This window comes from Diospyros lotus, chromosome 8, assembly GCF_014633365.1.
Source record: "Diospyros lotus cultivar Yz01 chromosome 8, ASM1463336v1, whole genome shotgun sequence".
Lineage (NCBI taxonomy): Eukaryota > Viridiplantae > Streptophyta > Magnoliopsida > Ericales > Ebenaceae > Diospyros > Diospyros lotus.
In genome coordinates, this window is record NC_068345.1 from 42,187,929 (window position 1) to 42,208,647 (window position 20,719).

Consider the following 20,719-nt stretch of genomic DNA (forward strand, 5'->3'; position numbering starts at 1 on the left):
TTATAGCGCTAACTTCAAATTGGCGCATGAAACTCTCTAATGAATTTAGCAAAATGTGTTTAGCACAATTTTCAATACTTAAATTTGGTGTTGAGTGAATAGTATAGCATCAATTTGGTGTTATAGTATTCATCAAAACCAAATTTTCTTGTCCCAAGACGTAAATTAACTGACAAAGGAAGAACCATCGGGGTGTTGCTCTTTAGGCCCTTAGGTTCCGTGTTCGAGCCCTGCCTAAGAGATAGTTCAATAGACAAGAAACGACTCTGAAAAATAAAAAATGCTTGACGCCCTCATGTTTGTAGTTGTGTTAGAGGTTGAAACTTGCTTGCTGGGTTTCTTAATTTACCTCTCATGTTGAAATCGTGGGGCGAGGGGCGTTCGTGATGGTGCGTTAACAAAAAAAAAACTAAACTTTCTTTTTTATTTTATTTCCAATTTTATCTCTTTTATAACTTCAAAACAACTTATTTCCTTTATATCTTTTATCACTTTTATTATATTTATATATTTTGATTAATAATTGAAAATATAAATTAAATTATTATAAAAAATATATACCAATGAAAATATTTTATTAAGATTTATAAAATGAGTATAATATTAAATATATTTTAAAATATTTAATATATTTTATAAATACCATGTTAATATAAAATGAACTATTTTTGGTTTATGTATATGATTTTTTTTTATTTTAATAATTACTTAATAGAAAAAAATATTCTTAATGCAAAAATTTAATAATATAATAAAAAAAATAACATTTTCATTAACTTAAATTGAAAATACATGATGAAAATAAAAAAAAAGCTTAAAATAAAAACAACAACAATATAGCTTAAAAATAAAATGTTTTTTATTCTTAATTCTAAACTACCGTTTAAAACTTAATGAAAGGTTAGTGTTATGTACTAAAGTTAGTTGTGAAATAAATGGGAAAAAAATATGTGGATAAAAGAAGATAAGAAAATTAGTTGAAATATTAAGTGAAAAAAATATTTATGGGAAAAATAGTTTCTTTGATTTAAAATATTAGTTGAAAAATGAGATAGATAAATAATTAGGTGGATAAACAATTAGTTTGATAAAAGTTAGGCGAAAATAATTAATTAAAAATTTAGTAAAAAAATTAATTAGAATAACATATTTTGAAAAAAAATTTAAAAAATTATGAGAGTAAGTTTTAATTTTTTTTATAAAATGTGACTAATTATTTTTAATTATATTATACTAAGTTAAATAAATAAATTAATATTTATTAAATATTTATTTATATAATTTTTGTTAAAAATTTTCTTTTACACCAATTTGGTATTACACATTGGAGACAACACCAATTTGATATTAAAAATTTTGGTGTAAACCACTGTTAGATATCAAATTGGCGCTGGATTTAGTGTCCAACATTGGAGTTGCTTTAAGGCCTCAAATAACTGAACTCTCGGAACGGCTTTAGGCTCCACACAAATACTCGTTATAGGTCTGGGCTGGGAGCTTTTTTCCATCTACTTATTTCATATTTAATTAATTTTTCACGCTCCAACGATAGATTCGAATTTTAATTAATTCTGTTAAAATGTTTAGGGCTTAATAACATCAACAGACGAATGACTCACCTTGAACACATGCGAATGTAGATGTTATATCAAATCACAAAAACAAATTACTCCATTTGATTATGAACATAGGCGTTACGCTGAATCACGAAAATAAAATACTCATTCCGATTGCGGACGTAGGCGTTATGTAGAATTACAAAAATAAAATATTTATATTCTTTCGAATTGCGGACGTAGTCACTATGTCGAACTGTGAAAACAAAATATTGATATTCTTTCAAATTGCAAATGTAGACTCTATGCTGAATTGCAAAAACTAAATATGGAAATACTCTCTGATTGTGGGCATATGCGTTATGTCGAACTGCGAAAATAAAATATTATTATTTTTTAATTGCAAATGTAGACATTATGTCGAACCGTTAAAACAAAATATTCTTTCTGAGCGCAAACATAGGGATTACGCCAAATTGTAAAAATAAAATACGATTATTCTTTCTAATTGCGGACGCATGGGTTATGTTGAATCGCAAAAATAAAATATGGGTATTCTCTCTGAGTACAAACGCAAGCATTATACCGTATTGCGAAAATAAAATATAAATATTATTTAATTATAGATGTAGGCGTCACGCCGAACCGTGGAAACAAAATATTGATATTCTTTCTAATTGCAAACGTCGCCCACAATTTCAACAAGTATATACACACAAAAATGAGGAGCCGCGACAAAAGTTGTTTTAAGAAGATCGTTAAGATGTTTGGGGGTTGCTTGCGTCGATGGATAAAAGATTTACCTCAAACACATGCGGATGTTGAAGACCTTTGAGATGTTTGGGGGTTGAAAGCGTCAATAGATGAAAGACTCAATCCCGAACACTCGTGGATTTTGAAGTCCGTTAAAATGTTCGGGGGTCAGTAGATGAATAAGATTCGCCTCGGACACACGCAACAACTGTTAGGATATTTGGGGGTCGATTGCGTTAATGGACAAATGACTCATCTCGAACACACGCAGATGTTGAAGTCTGTTAAGATGTTCGGGAGTTAGTAGACATATAAGACTCACCTCGAACACACACAACAATCATTAAGATGTTTGGGAGTCACTTGCGTCGACGGATGAAGGACTTGCCCTGAACACACATGAATATTAAAGACTGTTAAGATGTTTGGGGGTCATTTGCGTGCAAATGATCCAAAATCAAGAACTCAAAAATTAATTTATCATTAGAAATAAAGGCAAGCTACGACATAGTTTACTCTTCTATTTGGGAAACTCAAATAAAAGAGTGGGGAGCAATTGTTGTGTTATAAACAAAGGCCTATTAAAATCCCAAAAGCCTAAAATGATATTTTGGGCTAAAAGGCATAAATTTCCCATATGCAGGGTGTAACATCCCTGATTTTGGAAATAATTAGTTTATGGATTTTAAGGTGATTTATTGAGTTATGTGCGATTTTGAGAAAAATTAATAAATCGCTGAATCGACGGCAGGAAATGCCTTGGGACTTGGATGTCCAGGGAAGAGGGCATGAGATTGGTGAGCATCTCAAGATGAGACTAATGATGCTGGAAACAGTCAAATCAAAAATAAATAATTTGTGTATAAGCTTGAATGGATGTTGGTACCAAATGATCGTAGGGGGGCTTTCGGGAAGCTGAAGGGACTTTAGGGATGGTTCGGTTTTGCCAGTGAGGCAACCTTGAAGTATTTTCGGGTGGAAGAAAGATCCCGTGTAGGCACATGGGCGAAATCGACCTTGTTGAGTAATTTGGAGTTATTAATTTTTAGTTTTAAGCATCTCAATGATTATTAATTTAAAATTTGAGGATATAATTGCAAGCATGCAATGCATAAAGTGGGATTAATAATTTAATTGAAGAATTTATAATGATTTTAATAAATTATATATGCAAATTATATATATTAGTAAATGAGTGAATGTTAGGTTCCAACATATAATATATGTATTTATGTGTGTGAAGTGTATGTGAGATAGGCGTGAAGGCCAAGGCTTGGCTATGATGATAGAATTATAAATGTATATATGGAGTTGTAACTAAGTGATAGTTATAATTAAAATATAATATTCATATATGTGTGGAGTTGTAAGTACTCTTGGAACTTGAGGGGAAATGAATGATGGATTACCAAATGATTGCCTAGGAAATTAAAGGAATAAAATGATGATGTTTTGCAGAGGCATAATTAATCTTGTGTCTTGTGAAGATAAAACAATGGATGAGACCATGGATTTGGATGAGGAAACAAGGGGCAGCTGAGGCTATAAATAGGTGAAAATGAAAGTTAAATGGAAGACATGAAGTAAGGGAAGCAGGAAAGGTGGCTGAGAGCTTGGAAAGGAATTTTCGACAGTGAGGTATATTAATTTCAAAACTAATTTATAGTTAAACTAGTTAACTTGATAAGCTCGTTAGTTAGTAAATTAACCTAGTAAAATAATTTAATTATATTTATGGGAGGATTTCAATAAAATGGTTGTCACGTATTTATTTAATTAATTTTGTTATACATATAGGGATTTTGAGTACGTCAACGGTACAAACTATCAGGCGGCACGTATCTTGAGGTAAGGGTTTAATATGTTCTGCGTGTAAATTTCTTTTATTATGACTTGCATAAGATATTGAAGAAGTGACTAGGCATGGGGCAGTAGATTGTTGACCGTGAGGGTCCTAGGACGGGGTCATAGATGAGACCACTAGGGGCCACCTAGAGCCTGAGATAGGTACGGTGGACAGGTTTGCATGCATGTTGCACTTCATATTTATCTATGATGTCATGTTGAATAATTTATTGCATTGCATATTACCTTTACTAAGTCTTAGGACTCACCCTTCCCACTAACCACACAGATAGCTCGGGGTCCGAAAAAGGGAAGGCGGTGTATGCCGAAGGCCAACTGAATGATGAGAATGGCAACCCATGATGGGAAAGCAACCTAGTAACTTGTGTCTGTCATGTTATTATTTTGTGGTTGTGTTGAACGTTGCTTGTATTTCCCAGTTGGACTTATTACTTTTAATGAGTACTTTGTGTGAGTAAATTACATTATACCTTAATTGCAGTTTATTAATCTGTTCATAAGGCGTAGGTTAGATTCGAGACTCGAGTGTTCTTCCGCTGCAAATGAGTCTTAGACCTCGAGTTCTCGATGGCCGGAGGTGACGAAGCCTGGACCCCACTCAGGGTGCCTACGTATCCCCCTTGTCGTTAGGGCATAGCCGGCCACCGAAGCGGGACCTACTGACGTTACGGTGACACCCGGTAGTGGGGACGGGGTGTCACGCATGGGGTCCTATATAAACGTGCAGATAAGATAATTTTGATATTCAAAAATTTCTCTGGGAAGATAATTAATTATTCATAAAGAATTCTAATTTTAGAATATTGGGATAAACGTCATCCATAAGAGATAGTTGACGCCATCCATAACAATCTTACTCTCAGTCAAATTAGGATTAATCAAGATAAATATCATCTATAAAAGATATATATCTTCTATAACAATTATAGTCTCAACTAAACTATAATTAATCAAGATAAGCGTTATTTACAAGAATCTTAATTCTGTTACACTTTATATCACTCCATATTTCTGTATAAATAAACAAACACTCATCCTTGAAAATGTATAAGATCTTTGATATTGATTTCAATACAATTTCTTTTATCATATTTAGTGTTTGACTTAAGTATCGAAATATTTGCACGGGGATCTCTTCGCATCCTCTGATTATTTTCTTATTTTTGTAGATTCAAGTGGCTTGACGACGACATTTCTAGTTAACTAAATTCATTGTTGTATACAGACAACAACAATAACTTTTATGAGAAATGTTTTGTAATTTAATGACATGTGACTACAAATTTAGTTTAATTGTAAGTTTTATTATGTATTTTTAATAAATATATACCAAACTACATATTCTTCTATTACAAATCATTATCTAAAATTTTTGTTAGTCTATTATTATTTAAAACTTTTATGATGAAAAATCTATGTGTGGTTGGGATGGTGGATATAATGGCAATAATGATGCCTTAGTGATAACTGTTTACAATTAGGCCAGATATTATAACAGTTGTATTATTTGTACGGGTCTAAATATTTAAATATATGACGGTTACACCCACAAGTTATATATTAATACAATTCGCATCTTTTTTAAAATTTCTACCTAAAATTAAAATTTTCAATTCAATTAGTAAATTAGAAGATTACTTAGTTAGGCTTCATATCTTATTTATATGTTTTATAATTGCCTAAGTGTTCATAGTGAGTAACAAAAATATATGGTATTTCTTATTGTTTATGATATTTACAATTTCTTACCATTTAAATATAATTTATGATAGTTTCAATTTCTCACCATTCAAACAAAATATACTTTTAAACTTCAATCTTTATCAATAAAAGACATGCCAATAGTCACACTTTAATTATACACATCCACTTACTATGAAAACATTTAATGGTGCATAATTAAATCAACAATGCTATTATACTAAAAACTAATTGTAAAAAAAAAAAAAAAAAAAAAAACATAAGTATGACTGTATTAGGTTCATTTTATGTCTATTAAAGCCTTTTTCAATTAAAAGTATTCTATTTATTTTTCGCAAACCGAATTTAAATATTACAAAAAAAGAAAAGAAAAGAAATAGATCATTCAATTACAATACTTAAATTTTAAAAAATATATATTGTAAAAAAGTATCAAATAACAAGAATAAAACAACAAAAAAAATTTCATACTAATCTATAAAACTAACTAAATCTATAATATATTTCAAATAAAAATTTATTCTAAAAAAAATAAAAATTAATACTAACAATATTTACAAAAAATATAATCCAAATATCACTATTATCTCTTTATAAAAAAATTTGTACGTCGCACAAAATAATACCTTGTGGTCTTAATAAGGCATGAGACGACCATTTTATAATAATTATTCTCTTATTTAGTTGTGTTGCATGCATATCTAATCAAAATATTCATAGAAAATAAAGAGAATATTACAACTCGAGATTTAATAAAGAAAGACTTCATATATATATATATTTATAGTAACAATATGTGACCCCAATTCGGCAATTTCAAAAGCACTGACTATACTATGCCACCAACATTAGACTTTGCCACTATTACCAACCACATTATTGATTCTTTTTCTTTTCTACGCCCAACATATGTAAAACGAACCAACTTACAAACAAACCAATCTACTGGGAATTATCCTCCATCACATTCCCATCACATGATCGTGCAGCCCGTGGCATTTTCGTCGCTGAAGTAGTCGTCGCAACGACTCACATGACACACCCTCCCCCCACCATAACCATAATAGCCATCGTACCATGACACGGATCTTCCGTACCCATGATAGCATGGGCCCCCTGCTCGCCCTTCATAACACGACCCACAACATATCCCTGCAGGAGCCCCCATCTGATGAATCGGTGGGCATACTGGCACCGGTTGAGGTGGCGACGGAGGGGTTTTTGGAGCCTTTGGCGGCGATGGTTTAGGAGTAGGTACCGGGACGGGCACGAGTCTTCCGTACCCATGATAGCATGGCCCCCCTGCTCGCCCTTCAGAACACGGCCCACAACATACTCTCGGGGGCCCCCCCCTCTGATGAACCGGTGGGCATACTGGCATCGACGGGTTAGGAGGAGTAGATATCGGGACGGGCACGGGTCTTCTTCCGTACCCATGATAGCATGGGCCCCCTGCTCGTCCTTCATAACACGACTCACAACATAGCCCTGTGGGGGCCTCCATCTGATGAGCTGGTGGGCATTCTGGCACCGGTGGGTTAGGAGTAGATATCAGGACTGGCACGGGTCTTCTTCCATACCCATGATAGCATGGCCCCCCTGCTCGCCCTTCATAACACGGCCCACAACATACCGCGACAGGCACGCCAGGGGGCGGTGGAGGTGGAGAATCTTCCTTGGGAGGAGGAGGAGGAGGTGGACAATCTTCCTTGGGAGGCGGTGGAGGCGGAGAGTCTTCCTTGGGAGGAGGAGGAGGAGGAGAGTCCTTGGGCTTTTTGGGTGGCTTAGGCTCCACGATCTGGATGCACTTGATGGTCTTGCCACCCTTGCAGCACAACTTGTCTCGAATCTTCTCGGGGCTGCAGCATACGACGGTGATCGTCACCGTATTTTGCTTCTCATCGAAGATCTGGTTTCGTATTTCTTTTATCCCGGCCCAAAGCAAAGGCCCACCAAAAACCAATGGTTTCACATCACGCACAGAAAAGAAAAAAAGCTCAGTTTATTATCTGAATAAATAAATAATTTTAAGGTTACGAATTTTTGAAGAAAAATATATAGTAAATTAATTAATTAATAGAGATGAATGATGGTGATTTCTATATATTCTGGGTTTGATCAAGTAGATCCTAGAAGAGGTAAATTAATTAAGATTAGGGTCGTGTGACTCACGAGGGAATTTGCAGAGCAATTTCTTGACCTCCCTGTAGCAGCAGGGGCACTGAAGGTCAACCTTCACCACCATTGTCGTAACCTGTTTGTTACACCACGTACGTGCGGATGACGATGATGAGGATGATGATGGGCATTGAATTAAAAGAAAAGAAATTAAACATTAGATTGCGTTGCGCGCAATAATGGAGAGGGAGAAAGAGATTTGCATGATGCATGGATGAAGAAAAGTAAAGGTTTTGGTACATATTAATTAATTACATGGATCCGATCCAAGGGAAAAAATATAGCCTACAAACATATACAAATATATATGTGCGTGGTTGAAAGTGAAGCAGTGCAGTGCAGAAGGATTAAACACACAGGCAGCTGCTGCTGCTGCAGCTGCGTAGCGTAAGTAGAAAATGGATCGAGGCCGGCCGGGGAACAGGAATGTCACAATTAGCTAGGTTGGTAACGTACGTACGTACGTACCTTCTCAGCCATAGCGGAGCAGATTAGGGACTACGTGCTGGATCTGGAGCAAGCCGGAGATGAATGTTAATGGCTGCTGCTGCTGTTGATAGTTGTTAAGAGGACGATGGACAGGTATCTAATTAAAGAGTGAGAGGTGAGAGAAGGAAGGAAAGGCTCCGATTGATTGATATAAAGATGGATGGATGGATGGATTGATGCTGGGCTTAGCTTAATGGAATCAATCAGTCAGTTGGGTAGGGAGGACGAGGAAAGGGAGCGTGGGGTGTCCTAATCTAAGCTACATTTCACACTGATTTACCTACGTAAGTAATTAATAGAGGGCGCTGAAATTGAGGTGAGATGGTTAAATTTTGTATTTTGTTGTCGATATAAAGGGGGTGGGGCTGGCATTTCCATTGCTATACTCTGTCCTCTCCGCCCCGTACGTCTGCATGTGCTGCCCTCTATTCATCACACACACACACACACACTCACTCATCATCCCAATCCCATCTTTCTTTCGATCCACTTTCACTTCCACTTCCACTTTCCTTTGCTTTCAGTTGGCGTCCCCTTCCCTCTGAAGCTTCGTTAAAGGATTCGTCCCTCAAAAGTTAAATGAGTCATAAATAATATCTTAAATCAAATTAATTTACAACTACAAGAGCTACTATATAAACATGATAATAATTTAATTTATATAGGATATTTATGGAAAAATAGACTTAATCACGATTTACTTTGAACTGTGACTCGAATCAAAATTATTTTTTTAAAAATCAAATAAAAATCGTCTTTTCAATTTCAGTTCAAAAATTGAAACCAAAATTGAAAACTTAAGTGATTTCCAAAAATTCAAAATCGAAATTGAAATCGGTTCGAATTGTTAAAAAATAAATTAAATAAATATAAAACATATGATATAATGTATAATAATTGATATTTTTGAAAATAATTTCGATTAAGATTAAGATGAGGGGATTATAAATTCAAATGGCAAGTGAACTAAGTGATATCCGATTCCTTTAAAACCTAAAAGAATATACATATAACTTGATTTATATAAATTAAATCCAACTCTCTTTTTTTTTTTTTTTAATTAAATCGATTCCTATTGAAATCAGAAAGAGTTAATTTAGTGGAAATTTAATAATATAAATAAATATTAAAAATTATTTAATTTTTACTGTGTTTGCTTTTTGAGATGCAAAATTACTAATTAAAATTTTATATTCAAGTTTAGAAAATAAATCCTTTTCACTTGACAATATAGATAAGAGAAAAAAAAATTAAAAAACGTAAAAATTGTGAAGAATTTATAGATAGATTTTGCAAATTAAAAATTCAATGATTTACTTTTTTTTCTTTAACAAAAGTTTCATAGTCCAAAAAATTATTTTATCAAATTATTCTTTTAAAATAATGCCACTTTTTATCTTTTTTTATTTTTCTGTTGTGTTATTAGTTTACATTCCATGATTTTTTGTCTAATATTGAAAAATGATATGTAAATTTAGAAAGCTTGGGGTCTTTTTTGTCTAAATGATATTTCACTATACATTGTTTAATATTGGAGTTTGAGGGAGCTCTTTATTCAGATAAAATAACAAAATAAACAGACCATGAATTTAAAGAAAATTATCATAAAATAAAATTAATAATTTTGTATTTGAAAATATAAAAAAATAAATTTTAATTACTTATTAATTTTAGTGCTCCCTTCTTGGGGGTCCTAGACATAAGTCTTAGTAGTTTATGCCTTCAATGAACTTGACTAGAACTATTGGGAACTGGAATTGGAATTAAAATTGGAACCATGCATATACAGACGATTTGATTTTAATTCTACCAAAAAATGGAATTGAAACAACTAATTTCAGACCCATGACCAAATTTACATAGAAAGAGTTCTCTAGATAACTAGTTAATGAAAGAAGAGCGAAAACAAACTAAGGAAATTAGTAGTAGGCGGCGACAAATGCCAATCCACTTCCATCGTCATCCATGAGACGTGAGTATTTACATAAATAACAAAATTAACATCAGCTTATGCTGCTGCTGCTGCTGCGGCTCTGCTGCCGCAGCAGCGGGGTGAGGCGTCAGCAGTTGCCTGGAAGTAGAATATAACTTCGAAAAGAAGGCACATGTGATCAACTTTTTCTCATGGCATCTTTACAGGCTAGAGGTAGAATATCTTCCACTGTAAAAGCAATTATATATAGAGGAAAGAAGAAGGAGAGGTGTTGGAGAATCTAATAAAAGGGGTGACTTCCTTGAGATACTTCTAGGTGTTGATTCCTTAATTATCTGAAGATGAAAAAGTCAGTTTTGTTTTCGGACTCTCTTTTGGGAGGCTATGAAACCACCTCAGTGTTGATGGCCATGGTGGTTCATTTCCTCGGCCAATCTCCCAGTACTGCCCTTGCACAGTTAAAAGGAACCCTTTTGAATGCCTTGTATATAAAGCTATATCTTTACAGAACTTAATTTTATATAGAATTATATAAGATAATTGAACAACATTATCACTGCAAATCTAGGAACCATGCATTTTGATGAGCTTTTCATTCTGTGTAAACATTAATTTTGTTCAAGTGTCACTGTTTGATGATCAAGCATTTGCTTTTCATACAGCTAGAGCATGAGAACATAAGAAGCATGAAGAAGAGAGGTGAATTTTTGAACTGGGAAGATTACAAGAAAATGGATTTCACTCAAAATGTAAGAAGATCACTTGCTTTTCTAATGAATTTAATTTGTTTCTTTTTCTTTTCTGTCTGATCATGGGTATTTAGCTAACTGCAGGTCATTAGTGAAGCTCTGAGATATGGAAATGTAGTTAAATTTGTGCGCATATAAAGGCTCTCAAAGATGTCAAATTCAGAGGTTTTTTTATTTATATATATTAAAACCCTACCTTTTTTGAACAAAAGCTTCTAAACAATTGGGGAATTGATGCTTTATCCACAATCATGCATGCATGAGCTTTTTGTGCTGTGTTCTTTAATTAATTGTATCTCTCTCTACTAATTAAGAAATTAAGATCCTCTCCCTCATTTTTAAATCCATACTTTATTTCAGGTTACTTAGAGGCTTCTTGGCTCACCGATTTTTTTCATAACTTTTAAGTTATTTATCTTTTAAGTTAAACGTTAGATAGTGTTTAAACTGATAATGTGTTTAATTAAACATACACTACAAGAAAATGAGGTTTTACCGGCGAACTTTTTCCGGCGGTTTGTATAATTGTCGGGAAAATGCCACAATCCCCAGCGGTTTATGAAATCGCCGGAAATGTTGACATATCCCCTGCGGTTTTATAAATCGCCGGGGATGTTGACATATTCCCGGCGATTTTAAAAAATCGTCGGGGATGTTGACATATCCCCGGCGGTTTTCAAAAATCGCCGGCGATGTTGAACCATCGCCGGTGATTTTTAAAAACCGCCAGGGATTTTTATGACCCATCCCAGGCGGTTTAAAGACCGCTTGGAATTATGACACATCCCCAGCGGTTTAAAAATCGCCGGGGATATGATTTATATACCCGCCCCCGCCCAAATTAATCTTCCTCAAATCCCTCCTGCAAACCCTAACCCTCTCTCGCTCGCTCTCGTGTCGCTCTAAGTTGCTCTCGCTCGGTCTCGCCGCTGCTTCCCTCGCCATCACTCGCCTCGCCCTCAGTCACTCTCGCTCGCTATTGCTGCTGCCTCCCTCGCCATTTAAGCAATCTTTGAACTCATCAAGGTACCTCAATTACTTTATATTCACTAACTATCCTTAGAAAACTGTTTGGTCTCTACGTTGTTGCGCCATAGATCATCCATTTCATATTTTTTTCTGTTTAGTTTTCTTTGACGTCTTTTAATTTTCAACTGTTTTACTTGGTGGCTTTTGCTGGTACTTGTCAGATTTACTTTACAAGAGGATAAACACTGCAGAGTGATAACATTGAAGCATTTTTTATTAATGAGAGCCAACTATTTTTGACAAGAAGTTAATCTTCATGATGTCTTCTTGATCGTATCATTTGTCCCACGCCAGAGGGGGCAGAAGTTAGGTGTTACCTCTGTAAAAGTTATCTGTTTGTTTGTTTCAGGATAGTTGGTTAGGCTGTGTGTCCTATTTTTAAGGAGGTGGGTTGTTAACCCTCAGAACTATATATATTGAGTCCTATTATGCTGGAAGTACATATGATTTTTCCTGCTAAAGTTTTATCAATTATAAACATCCAGGTCTTTTCCCAGCGTGACAGAAGGTATATAGGTGTTATTCTGTAAGTCTTGGGTCTACCTCCATAAATCACTGCCAAATTTCAAAGCTATTGTAGTGTGTTATTTTCTTAAGACCTGCTCAGTCATTCCATGTCAGGGCAACTGCTTGACTATCATGCCTAATTTCAGTTCTCATTTCAGAATCAGGTTCCAGTTATTTTGCCTAATTTGGTTCCATTACCATTGACTTGCTGCTACTTTGTATTCAATGCTATTGGTTCAATATTATTCAGAAACTAATGTGAATAAAAAAAAATCCAAACTAAATTGCTCCCTATAGAATAGAACAAATATTAGAGTTATTCAACATTTTTTACATAATATGTTAGATTGCAAGTGCCTTAGCTTGATAAAATATCGAAATGGCCATGCTTGAGAAATGCATGTTGAATTTGCAATCTAAACAGGCCGGTCATGCAATTTTGGAAAAAAATAAATAAAAATAAACACTTAATATGCTCTTTCATGTGAAACACCATACCATTTGGCCTATCAAAAACTTAGAGAAATCAGCAGGAAGCATGGTAGTTGATATAGCAGATGACGACGACAATTCCATTCCTTATACTGCACATAGTGATGATAATGATTTCTAATATTGAAGTGGCATGTATATGTCTTCCTTGCATAATATTTAATGATGTGGTATGTATATATGTTTATGTTTTAGCTTTTATGTTTTGATTTGTTATTTTTGTTTAACCTAAATTGATATGCTAACAGATTATTTTTTACATTCAAATCAATAATAGGCAATTACACTGATGGCATCTAAGAGGCAGACTCGTTGGCCAATTGGATCCATGTCACGTAGTACAGATTCACACCACAATGATTCACAATCAGTTTCATCCCATCATCCAACCCCAAACCCAATCCCGCCACATCCCCATCATCCTGAAGAGGACTTGATCCACTCACAATCCAACCCCCAAAACTCACATAGTCAGCAAGGTAAATACCAAAAATTTATATGAACAATAATAAATTATTATTCTTTCCTAATTCAATCTGAATTTATTGTGTTATTATGTTTTAGCAGGTACAAGCTCCATGTCATCTACTGCCAAGAAAGGAAGAGGAATATCAAAACAAATTTCAAAGTGGGGAAAGGAAAAGATTCATATTGAATTTGATGCTGAAGGATAACCAGTTGGGGAGATGGCAACTAAGTTGGAAACCCAACTAGGTGTGATGGTAAGGAGTATTGCTCCCTTTACATTTACTGATTGGAGATCACCGGGGATGGAACCATATAAGGAGCGCATCTGGCAAGAGGTCTTGGTGAGTAAATAATGTCTCTGATTCTTAGTTATCTAACTCTAAACTTTTATACTCTAATAAGGATATTATTGCAGGATAACACTGATGTACCTACAACATGGAGATCAATTTGCTTGCAACATGCTTCCAAGAAGTGGAGAGAATACAAAGCCACCTTGAAGAGGCATTATGATTGCCATGAGACAGATGTAGCTCGTCTGTCAAAAATACTGCCTGGGGTGGACCCAGAACAATGGAAGGTTCTTGTGGAGTATTGGAGATGCGAGCAAGCACAGGTATGTATGATTTATGTATGGGTAGATATATCAGATGAATTCTTTATGCCTAGTTCTAATATCATATTACAAGTAGGAACGTAGTGTGACAAATCGTGTCAATCGAGATAAGCAAAAGATGGGTCACACCAGCAGTAGGCGATCACATCCTCAGGTTAGACACCAGGTAAGAATAGAATGGATATTAGTTATATATATTTATTGATAATTAAATTAGTAATGCCTAAACTTTAAACATTTAATATATTTCATATCTTATATATGTTTTTAGATGACTATTGAAAGTGGAGATGAGCCAGATAGAATCAAGCTTTTTAAAAAGACACACAACAAAAAGAGTGGAGAGATAGTAGACTCTACATCTTCATATATAATCGTATGTATTTCTAAAATTTGAAAGTTGTAGATATATTTTGTTTCTTTTACTTGTCGACTTATGTAACTAACTTGTGAAATGTTTCTTGAGGAACAAATGGATGAAAGGTTGTCACAAATACCCACAGATGAACAAACCCCAGATTCGCTTGAGGATGTCTTTACTCAAATACTAGGCAAAGATGGGCATGGTAGGGTAAGGATGGGAGGACTTGGAACATGCCCAACTAAGGTTAGACAAAGACAACAGTATCAAGTGCCTCAAGAGCAGTATGATCAAATGCATGCGCAAATTACTGCCGAGCTAGAAGAAAAATTTCAAGTTCAAATCCAAAGTCAAGTTCAAATGCAAGTTCGTGCAATATTTGAGGCAATGGGACATATACCACCAGCTCTAGACAATACACCACAATCGAGACAGGTATGTCGTTCATTAGTGCATTTGATTTAAAATTACATGTTTACTATATATATTAACTAAACCATTTTGAAATATAGCCATCCTCATATGCTAGTGCTTCTGCCACACATGCAAGCACACCATCACCTGAAACTGAATACGCTGGATTATCGATACCAGAATGTGATCATCATTTAGAGGTAATTCGCTACCAAATAGTTAATATATTTCAAAATCAAATGCACTATTGATTTAGCCCAATTCCTTGCAAAAATCAAGCCTACCACTGTTAAAACCCATTAACTTTAATCATGCTTTGATAATTTGTGCTTGTGGAAATTTGGGAATTTTGATTTAATTTACCAATATTATTGGTTGCAGTAACTCAGTCTGGTAGGTTAATTAGGGGTTGGATATAGAGTGCACGAGTCATCAACATAAATTTGGACACCCTCCATAATTGTGAAATATTTTAATTTTGAAAATATTTACCAAAGTTTGGCTGTTGGCCACTTTGGTAGGGTAGGGGTGGTTGAATGGACCCCCTCTCTTGTCTGCATGCAACACAGTTAAAAGCCTCCCTCAGCTTCACGCCCCCATCTAATTACTTTTTCTTTTTAGTTAAATTAATTAATTGCACCCGCCTTCAATTTTTATCTTTTCCCCAAGTGGTTGACACTTTTTGAATTGAGTAAGTAGAACTTTATGTTGAACAATTGCCTGATAAGGATGACACCCCAGCTTCACCGTAATGTGAAGCAGCCATGAAATGTCAAGTGGTTCCTACAATATCATTGATTGATTCTATAATTCTGTGCTTAAGAATGTTGTTTGAGAAGGTGCTTAATATGCCAACCAGTGAATGGAGAGTACCCTCAAAGTTTGCTAATTTCTGAAAGTGTGGGTCTCAACAAAACATTAGTTGCCATCATGACAGATGAAAATTTGATGCTTGACACCATTCAACTTTCTGTTCCTATAATCAGAAATAATGGTCAATTTTCCTCTTGTTTTTTTAGCTATTTGTAGAAGAATCAGTTATCTCTAAAGTCTAAACTTCGATTATAATCTTGATTGTTAGGAACTCATTCGTATTCTCTACTTTTCATCAAATGTTCTTCTTCATGCAGGGGTGATTTGGACTGATGTACTATTGATGGATGAAGTGTTGCCGGAGGCCGGTCTGTCTGAGTTTTCTTTAAAGGTTTTTGTTGTCATGTCCTTCACTTTCAATTGAATATTGTGTAGTCATATTTTGTTGAAGCTTGTTTTTTTAATAACCATTACATGGTTCCAGGCTGCTCGTGTTAATGTCAAACAATTTATTGATTGTACTTTTTCCCGTCTTCTACTTCAAATCTCAGGTTAGTTAGATATTGTTGTTTTTGAAGTCTAGAAGTTTATTTACGTTCATCAAAACCTTGCTTTGGTGGCCCAGATGCCACTTGTACAGCTACTCATAAATACTGATTTGGGTGATTAGAATCATAGAAATCTGAACCCATTCATATTTCTAAATATTTTTATATGAGTTATTGATAACTTTTAAATACCTTATACATATTGGAAAGATGATAGGATATGCAATTTCAAAGATATAAATTACATTTACTTCTTATAATTGATTCTATGAGTTTGAATTTTCCTTCAATGTTGGATTCAATAGGAACTGAAGTCAAGCAGATTTTGCCTCAAGGGCAAGGGCTTCATCGTAAGCATCATCGAACTGACAGCAATGGAAGCACCACCTCATCACGCAGCAATCCATTACGAGATGACAAAATGATCCGATTAAATACCCAAAGGGCCAGGAGCCAGCTTCTGGAAACCCATTTAGCAAAATTATTTAAGCAAAAAATGGAAATTTTCACAAAAATTGAACATACACAGGTACAATACTTGTGCCCATAGGAAATGCAACTTGTACTGCTATGAGAACAAAACTGAGAAAGCCTGTAAATTGCAGGAATCGGTGGTAACAACCATTGTAAAACTGTGCCTTAAGAGTTTGCAAGAGTTTGTCCGACTCCAGACATTTAACAGGAGTGGCTTCCAGCAAATTCAGTTGGACATTCGGTACCTGAGGACTGTTGTGAAGGACGCAGTCGAAGATGAAGCTGTTGTCGATTTCCTATTTGATGAGGTAATCGGATTAGTTTATTCAAAGTTTGTGATTTTTCTCCCAAATAAGCTTAAAAAACCGGAGTCCAATTTGTTTGCAAATGACATTTGGTACCAACAATGGCTCCCAATTACAGAGCAAGAAGGCTTTTGAAGTCCCGGAATCACCCATCTTCATTAAGGGCTTCTTTTTTTTTTCTTCTTCTTTTTCTTTAGCTGATGGTAAAGTTTAGATGGGATTACGAGTCATATTTGATGATCTTCTGATGTGCTGATTTGGGGGAGCTGCAGGTAATTGTTGCTGCTGCTGAACGCTGTTTGGATCCAATTCCCTTGGAACCCCCGATCTTGGACAAGCTTATACAAGCAAAGTTGTCAAAGACCTCTGAAGAGAACCCGGCTTCGTCCTGACATGTTCAAATTCTGTGTCACAATGAGTAAGCTGCTTTATCTGCTCGCTGTATTTGTGATCCATTTTGCCTTTTTGATATCGCTTACACTCAACACATCCCCACCCTTAGAATAGGAACATCTCTCTTTATACAATTTATCAACATACCCCGTGTTACTGTTTTACAAATTTTGTATAATATGCAATGTTTATCCCATTATTATTGTGTTTATTTCTGTGTTACACAAAACTGTATTATAAATTATATTATTCATTATTGATAGGGGATAAGGGTGGGTTCTGCCCATTGGAGATGGTGTTGGGATTCAAGATTTCTGCCCCACCGGGGCACATTAGTAAAACTGTATTATAAATTATTATTGTGTTTAAAATTACATGATAGAAAGCGTTTGGTTTCTTATTCAATGAACTAATAAGTGGCAATCAAGTTGTGATAGATGAGATACCAAATAGGCAGTGATTCTGAATGGTCATTGGAGATAGTCTTGACTACATGGAGGGTCTCAGATGTAAGTGTTTTTGTATATAGTTGTTATGCAATTTTGAACATGTTTTATGCAATTTTATAGTTAATGTACATACTTATAGATCTATTGTTTTTCAATGCAGATCGAAAAAATATGATATGCAATTTTGGTTGGAGCAACATGGTGGTGTAATAAAGGGTTATCTGAGGTCACTTGGACATGTTTTAGTTTAGGGTTGATTTGTATGTGCAAAAATGGTATTGTGTAATGAGACGAAACAAGATCGATCTTTTAAAATTGTAATGGTATTTAAATAGATCTATTATATACAATTGTTATATTTATTGTGTGTAGTGGGTGAATCTTTTAAAATTGTTGGTGGTTTTTTGTTATTATACAGGTTTTGATTGCATTTGATTAATGTTAATTTTAGTATTGTCGGCGGTTTTGGGTTTTTCGGGGCGGTTCACCTTTGTCGGCGGTTTAAAAACCGCCGGTAAAGTTGTCAATTTCCACTTTTACCGGCGGTTTAAAATCGCCGATAAAATATAATTACCGGCGGTTTTGAGCTGCCGGCAAAGGAAAACTTTGCCGGCGATTTTTAACAGCCAGTAAAATACTATTACCGGCGGTTTTTAAACCGCCGGCAAAGTAAAAACTTTGCCGGCGGATTTCAATAACCGCCGGGAATTATTATTTTTACCGGCGGTTCATTAAAATCGTCGGTAAATTTTTTTCCCGGCGGTTAAAAACCGCCGGTAATATTTTTCGACGGACGTATTTCCGGCAGAAAGAATTACCGCTGGTAAAAATTTTACCGGCGGTTTTTTTACTTTTTCTGGCAATTTTTTAACCGCCGGGAAAGATCAAACCTCCTGTAGTGATACTTTTAAGCTATCAATTAATATTTATGTGTTTGATTTGAAAAAACGGATAAACTATTAAAACTTGACAAAAAGACCAAAATAGACATAAATGTTAAATGATATAAAATTTTATTATTAAATATGAACAAATTATACATAATTATTAAATATATATTAATACAATATTACTATATATATTATATATAATAATATATATTATTTATGTTATATATATACATATATATATATATGCTGTAAGCAACGAGAAGAACTGCAGCGGAGCGAGGAGGCGACTCACAATGTGATGATAATGAAGGATCTGGAGAAGGAGGAGGATTGGGAAGCAGCGGCTGAGATGGGCTACGGAGACAGCGATAATGAAGGAGGGTTGGTCGACGGCGCTGAGTGGCAGATTTGGAACCAGATGTTGCGATAGTGTGACCCACCAGCACAAGGCTACTTACGGCGGCTCAGCTAGACGATGGCGACGGCGGCAGAGCGATAATGGTAGAGGGGCGAAAGCAGCAACGCGATAATGGCAGACCTTCTGGAGAATATGATGGGAGAAAGAGCTTTAGGGGAGAGAGGAAGAAGATGCAACAATAACAGAGGGTAAAATAGTATTTTTCTCCGTCAACTCTCTAACTTTTTTTCCCAAAGTTGGGGGCACTAGTTTCTAGCCAATGTTGTTAAAACAGTTGATAAGCTATACATCGTTAAAGCTGTTAATACTTGCCAAACACTTCATTATAAAAAGCTATATAACTTTAAAGTTACTTATACAACTTATACGCGGTCAAACCACTAAGCCAAACAGCCTCTTAATTCGAGTGCGATTTTGTTCACCCTCTTTAACGGGGGTGAACATCACCCTCACAAAAATTGTGAGGGTGGAAAAGCAACGGAACGGCAATCAATTAATTCAGACCGTTCCGTTGCTTTTTTCACCCTCACAATTTTGTGAGAGTGATGTTCACCCCGTTAAAGGGGTGAACAAAATTGCACTCTCTTAATTCCCTCTGGCTGGAAGGTCCTACCAGTTCTCAGTGCAGTTCACTTAGGCCCATCTCTCCTTGCAGAGGCTCTCCAGTTTCATCCTTGGAGATGGGAGGTAATTTACGTACCAATTTAATTTTATCAGTTCTAGGACCCATGCATATAGTTGGATTTGTCCTACCATGCGCCCCCTAATTCCTTTAAATACACATATATTTAAAAAAGCAACACATTTTTCGCATTTCTAGTGGTACAAAATTAATATAAGATAAGCTTTAATTAGGCCATTTTCAACATTTAGTTAAATTGGGATTAGGAAAACTGAATAGTATTTTGTTAATTAAATTAATGTCCATGCATGTAGATCGATATATTTGGTTTAATTGTGTTCATAATCAACAATATTCAGACTCAAGATCAGACATGCAAGAAGTTTAATCCATTTGGTGGAGGATCAAAATGCTGCCTGGCTAGGATCTGAACTTGCCAAGGTAGAGAGATTGCATTCTTCCTCCACCACCTTGTCCAAAATTTCAGGTACCCAATCTCTTATTTTTCGACTTAAAAAACCTACCAAACACTCTAGATTTATAAATTTTCTATCTACTTTTTTTCGATCGATTATGACAATTAGGCTCTATATATTGGGTTTGTAGATGGAGAACTGAAGGTGGTGACCAGCCCTTTGCATATGTGGAGTTTCACAAAGGGATGGCACTCAAAGTTGAGCACTTCTCCACTTGAG

General features: G+C 35.1%; 2 protein-coding genes and 1 long non-coding RNA gene across 5 annotated transcripts in view; 2 read left to right on the forward strand and 1 right to left on the reverse strand.

The window, feature by feature from the left end:
• Positions 1-6,649: 6,649 nt before the first annotated feature.
• LOC127808711 (sulfated surface glycoprotein 185-like) overlaps positions 6,650-20,719 on the reverse strand; it is a 36,681-nt gene continuing 22,611 nt past the window's right edge. For 2 of the 3 annotated variants that reach the window (XM_052347291.1, XM_052347290.1), the window contains one exon: positions 6,650-7,799. In XM_052347291.1, the coding sequence (XP_052203251.1) occupies positions 6,850-7,799 (950 nt within the window). In that variant the 3' untranslated portion in view covers positions 6,650-6,849. Of the gene's footprint in view, positions 7,800-8,048; positions 8,131-8,522; positions 8,879-20,719 lie in introns of those variants that run through there. The other variant, XM_052347292.1, reaches the window with a different exon arrangement.
• LOC127808715 (uncharacterized) lies at positions 15,881-16,550 on the forward strand. The gene is made up of 3 exons (XR_008024962.1): positions 15,881-16,106; positions 16,243-16,316; positions 16,410-16,550. It is a non-coding gene; the product is annotated as an uncharacterized LOC127808715 (long non-coding RNA).
• On the forward strand, positions 16,817-17,780 carry LOC127808713 (vacuolar protein sorting-associated protein 51 homolog). The gene is made up of 3 exons (XM_052347294.1): positions 16,817-17,002; positions 17,079-17,255; positions 17,525-17,780. Exons 1-3 carry the CDS (start codon positions 16,895-16,897, stop codon positions 17,642-17,644), a joined length of 405 nt encoding a protein of 134 aa, XP_052203254.1. The 5' UTR covers positions 16,817-16,894; the 3' UTR covers positions 17,645-17,780.

Bases quoted from the DNA above. Each gene is read 5' to 3' on its own strand.
- LOC127808713 (XM_052347294.1), top strand. From the start codon at position 16,895: ATGATCCGATTAAATACCCAAAGGGCCAGGAGCCAGCTTCTGGAAACC. The intron at 17,003-17,078 runs GTACAATACTTG...TGTAAATTGCAG, and splicing joins CAAAAATTGAACATACACAG to GAATCGGTGGTAACAACCAT. The intron at 17,256-17,524 runs GTAATCGGATTA...GGGGAGCTGCAG, and splicing joins TCGATTTCCTATTTGATGAG to GTAATTGTTGCTGCTGCTGA.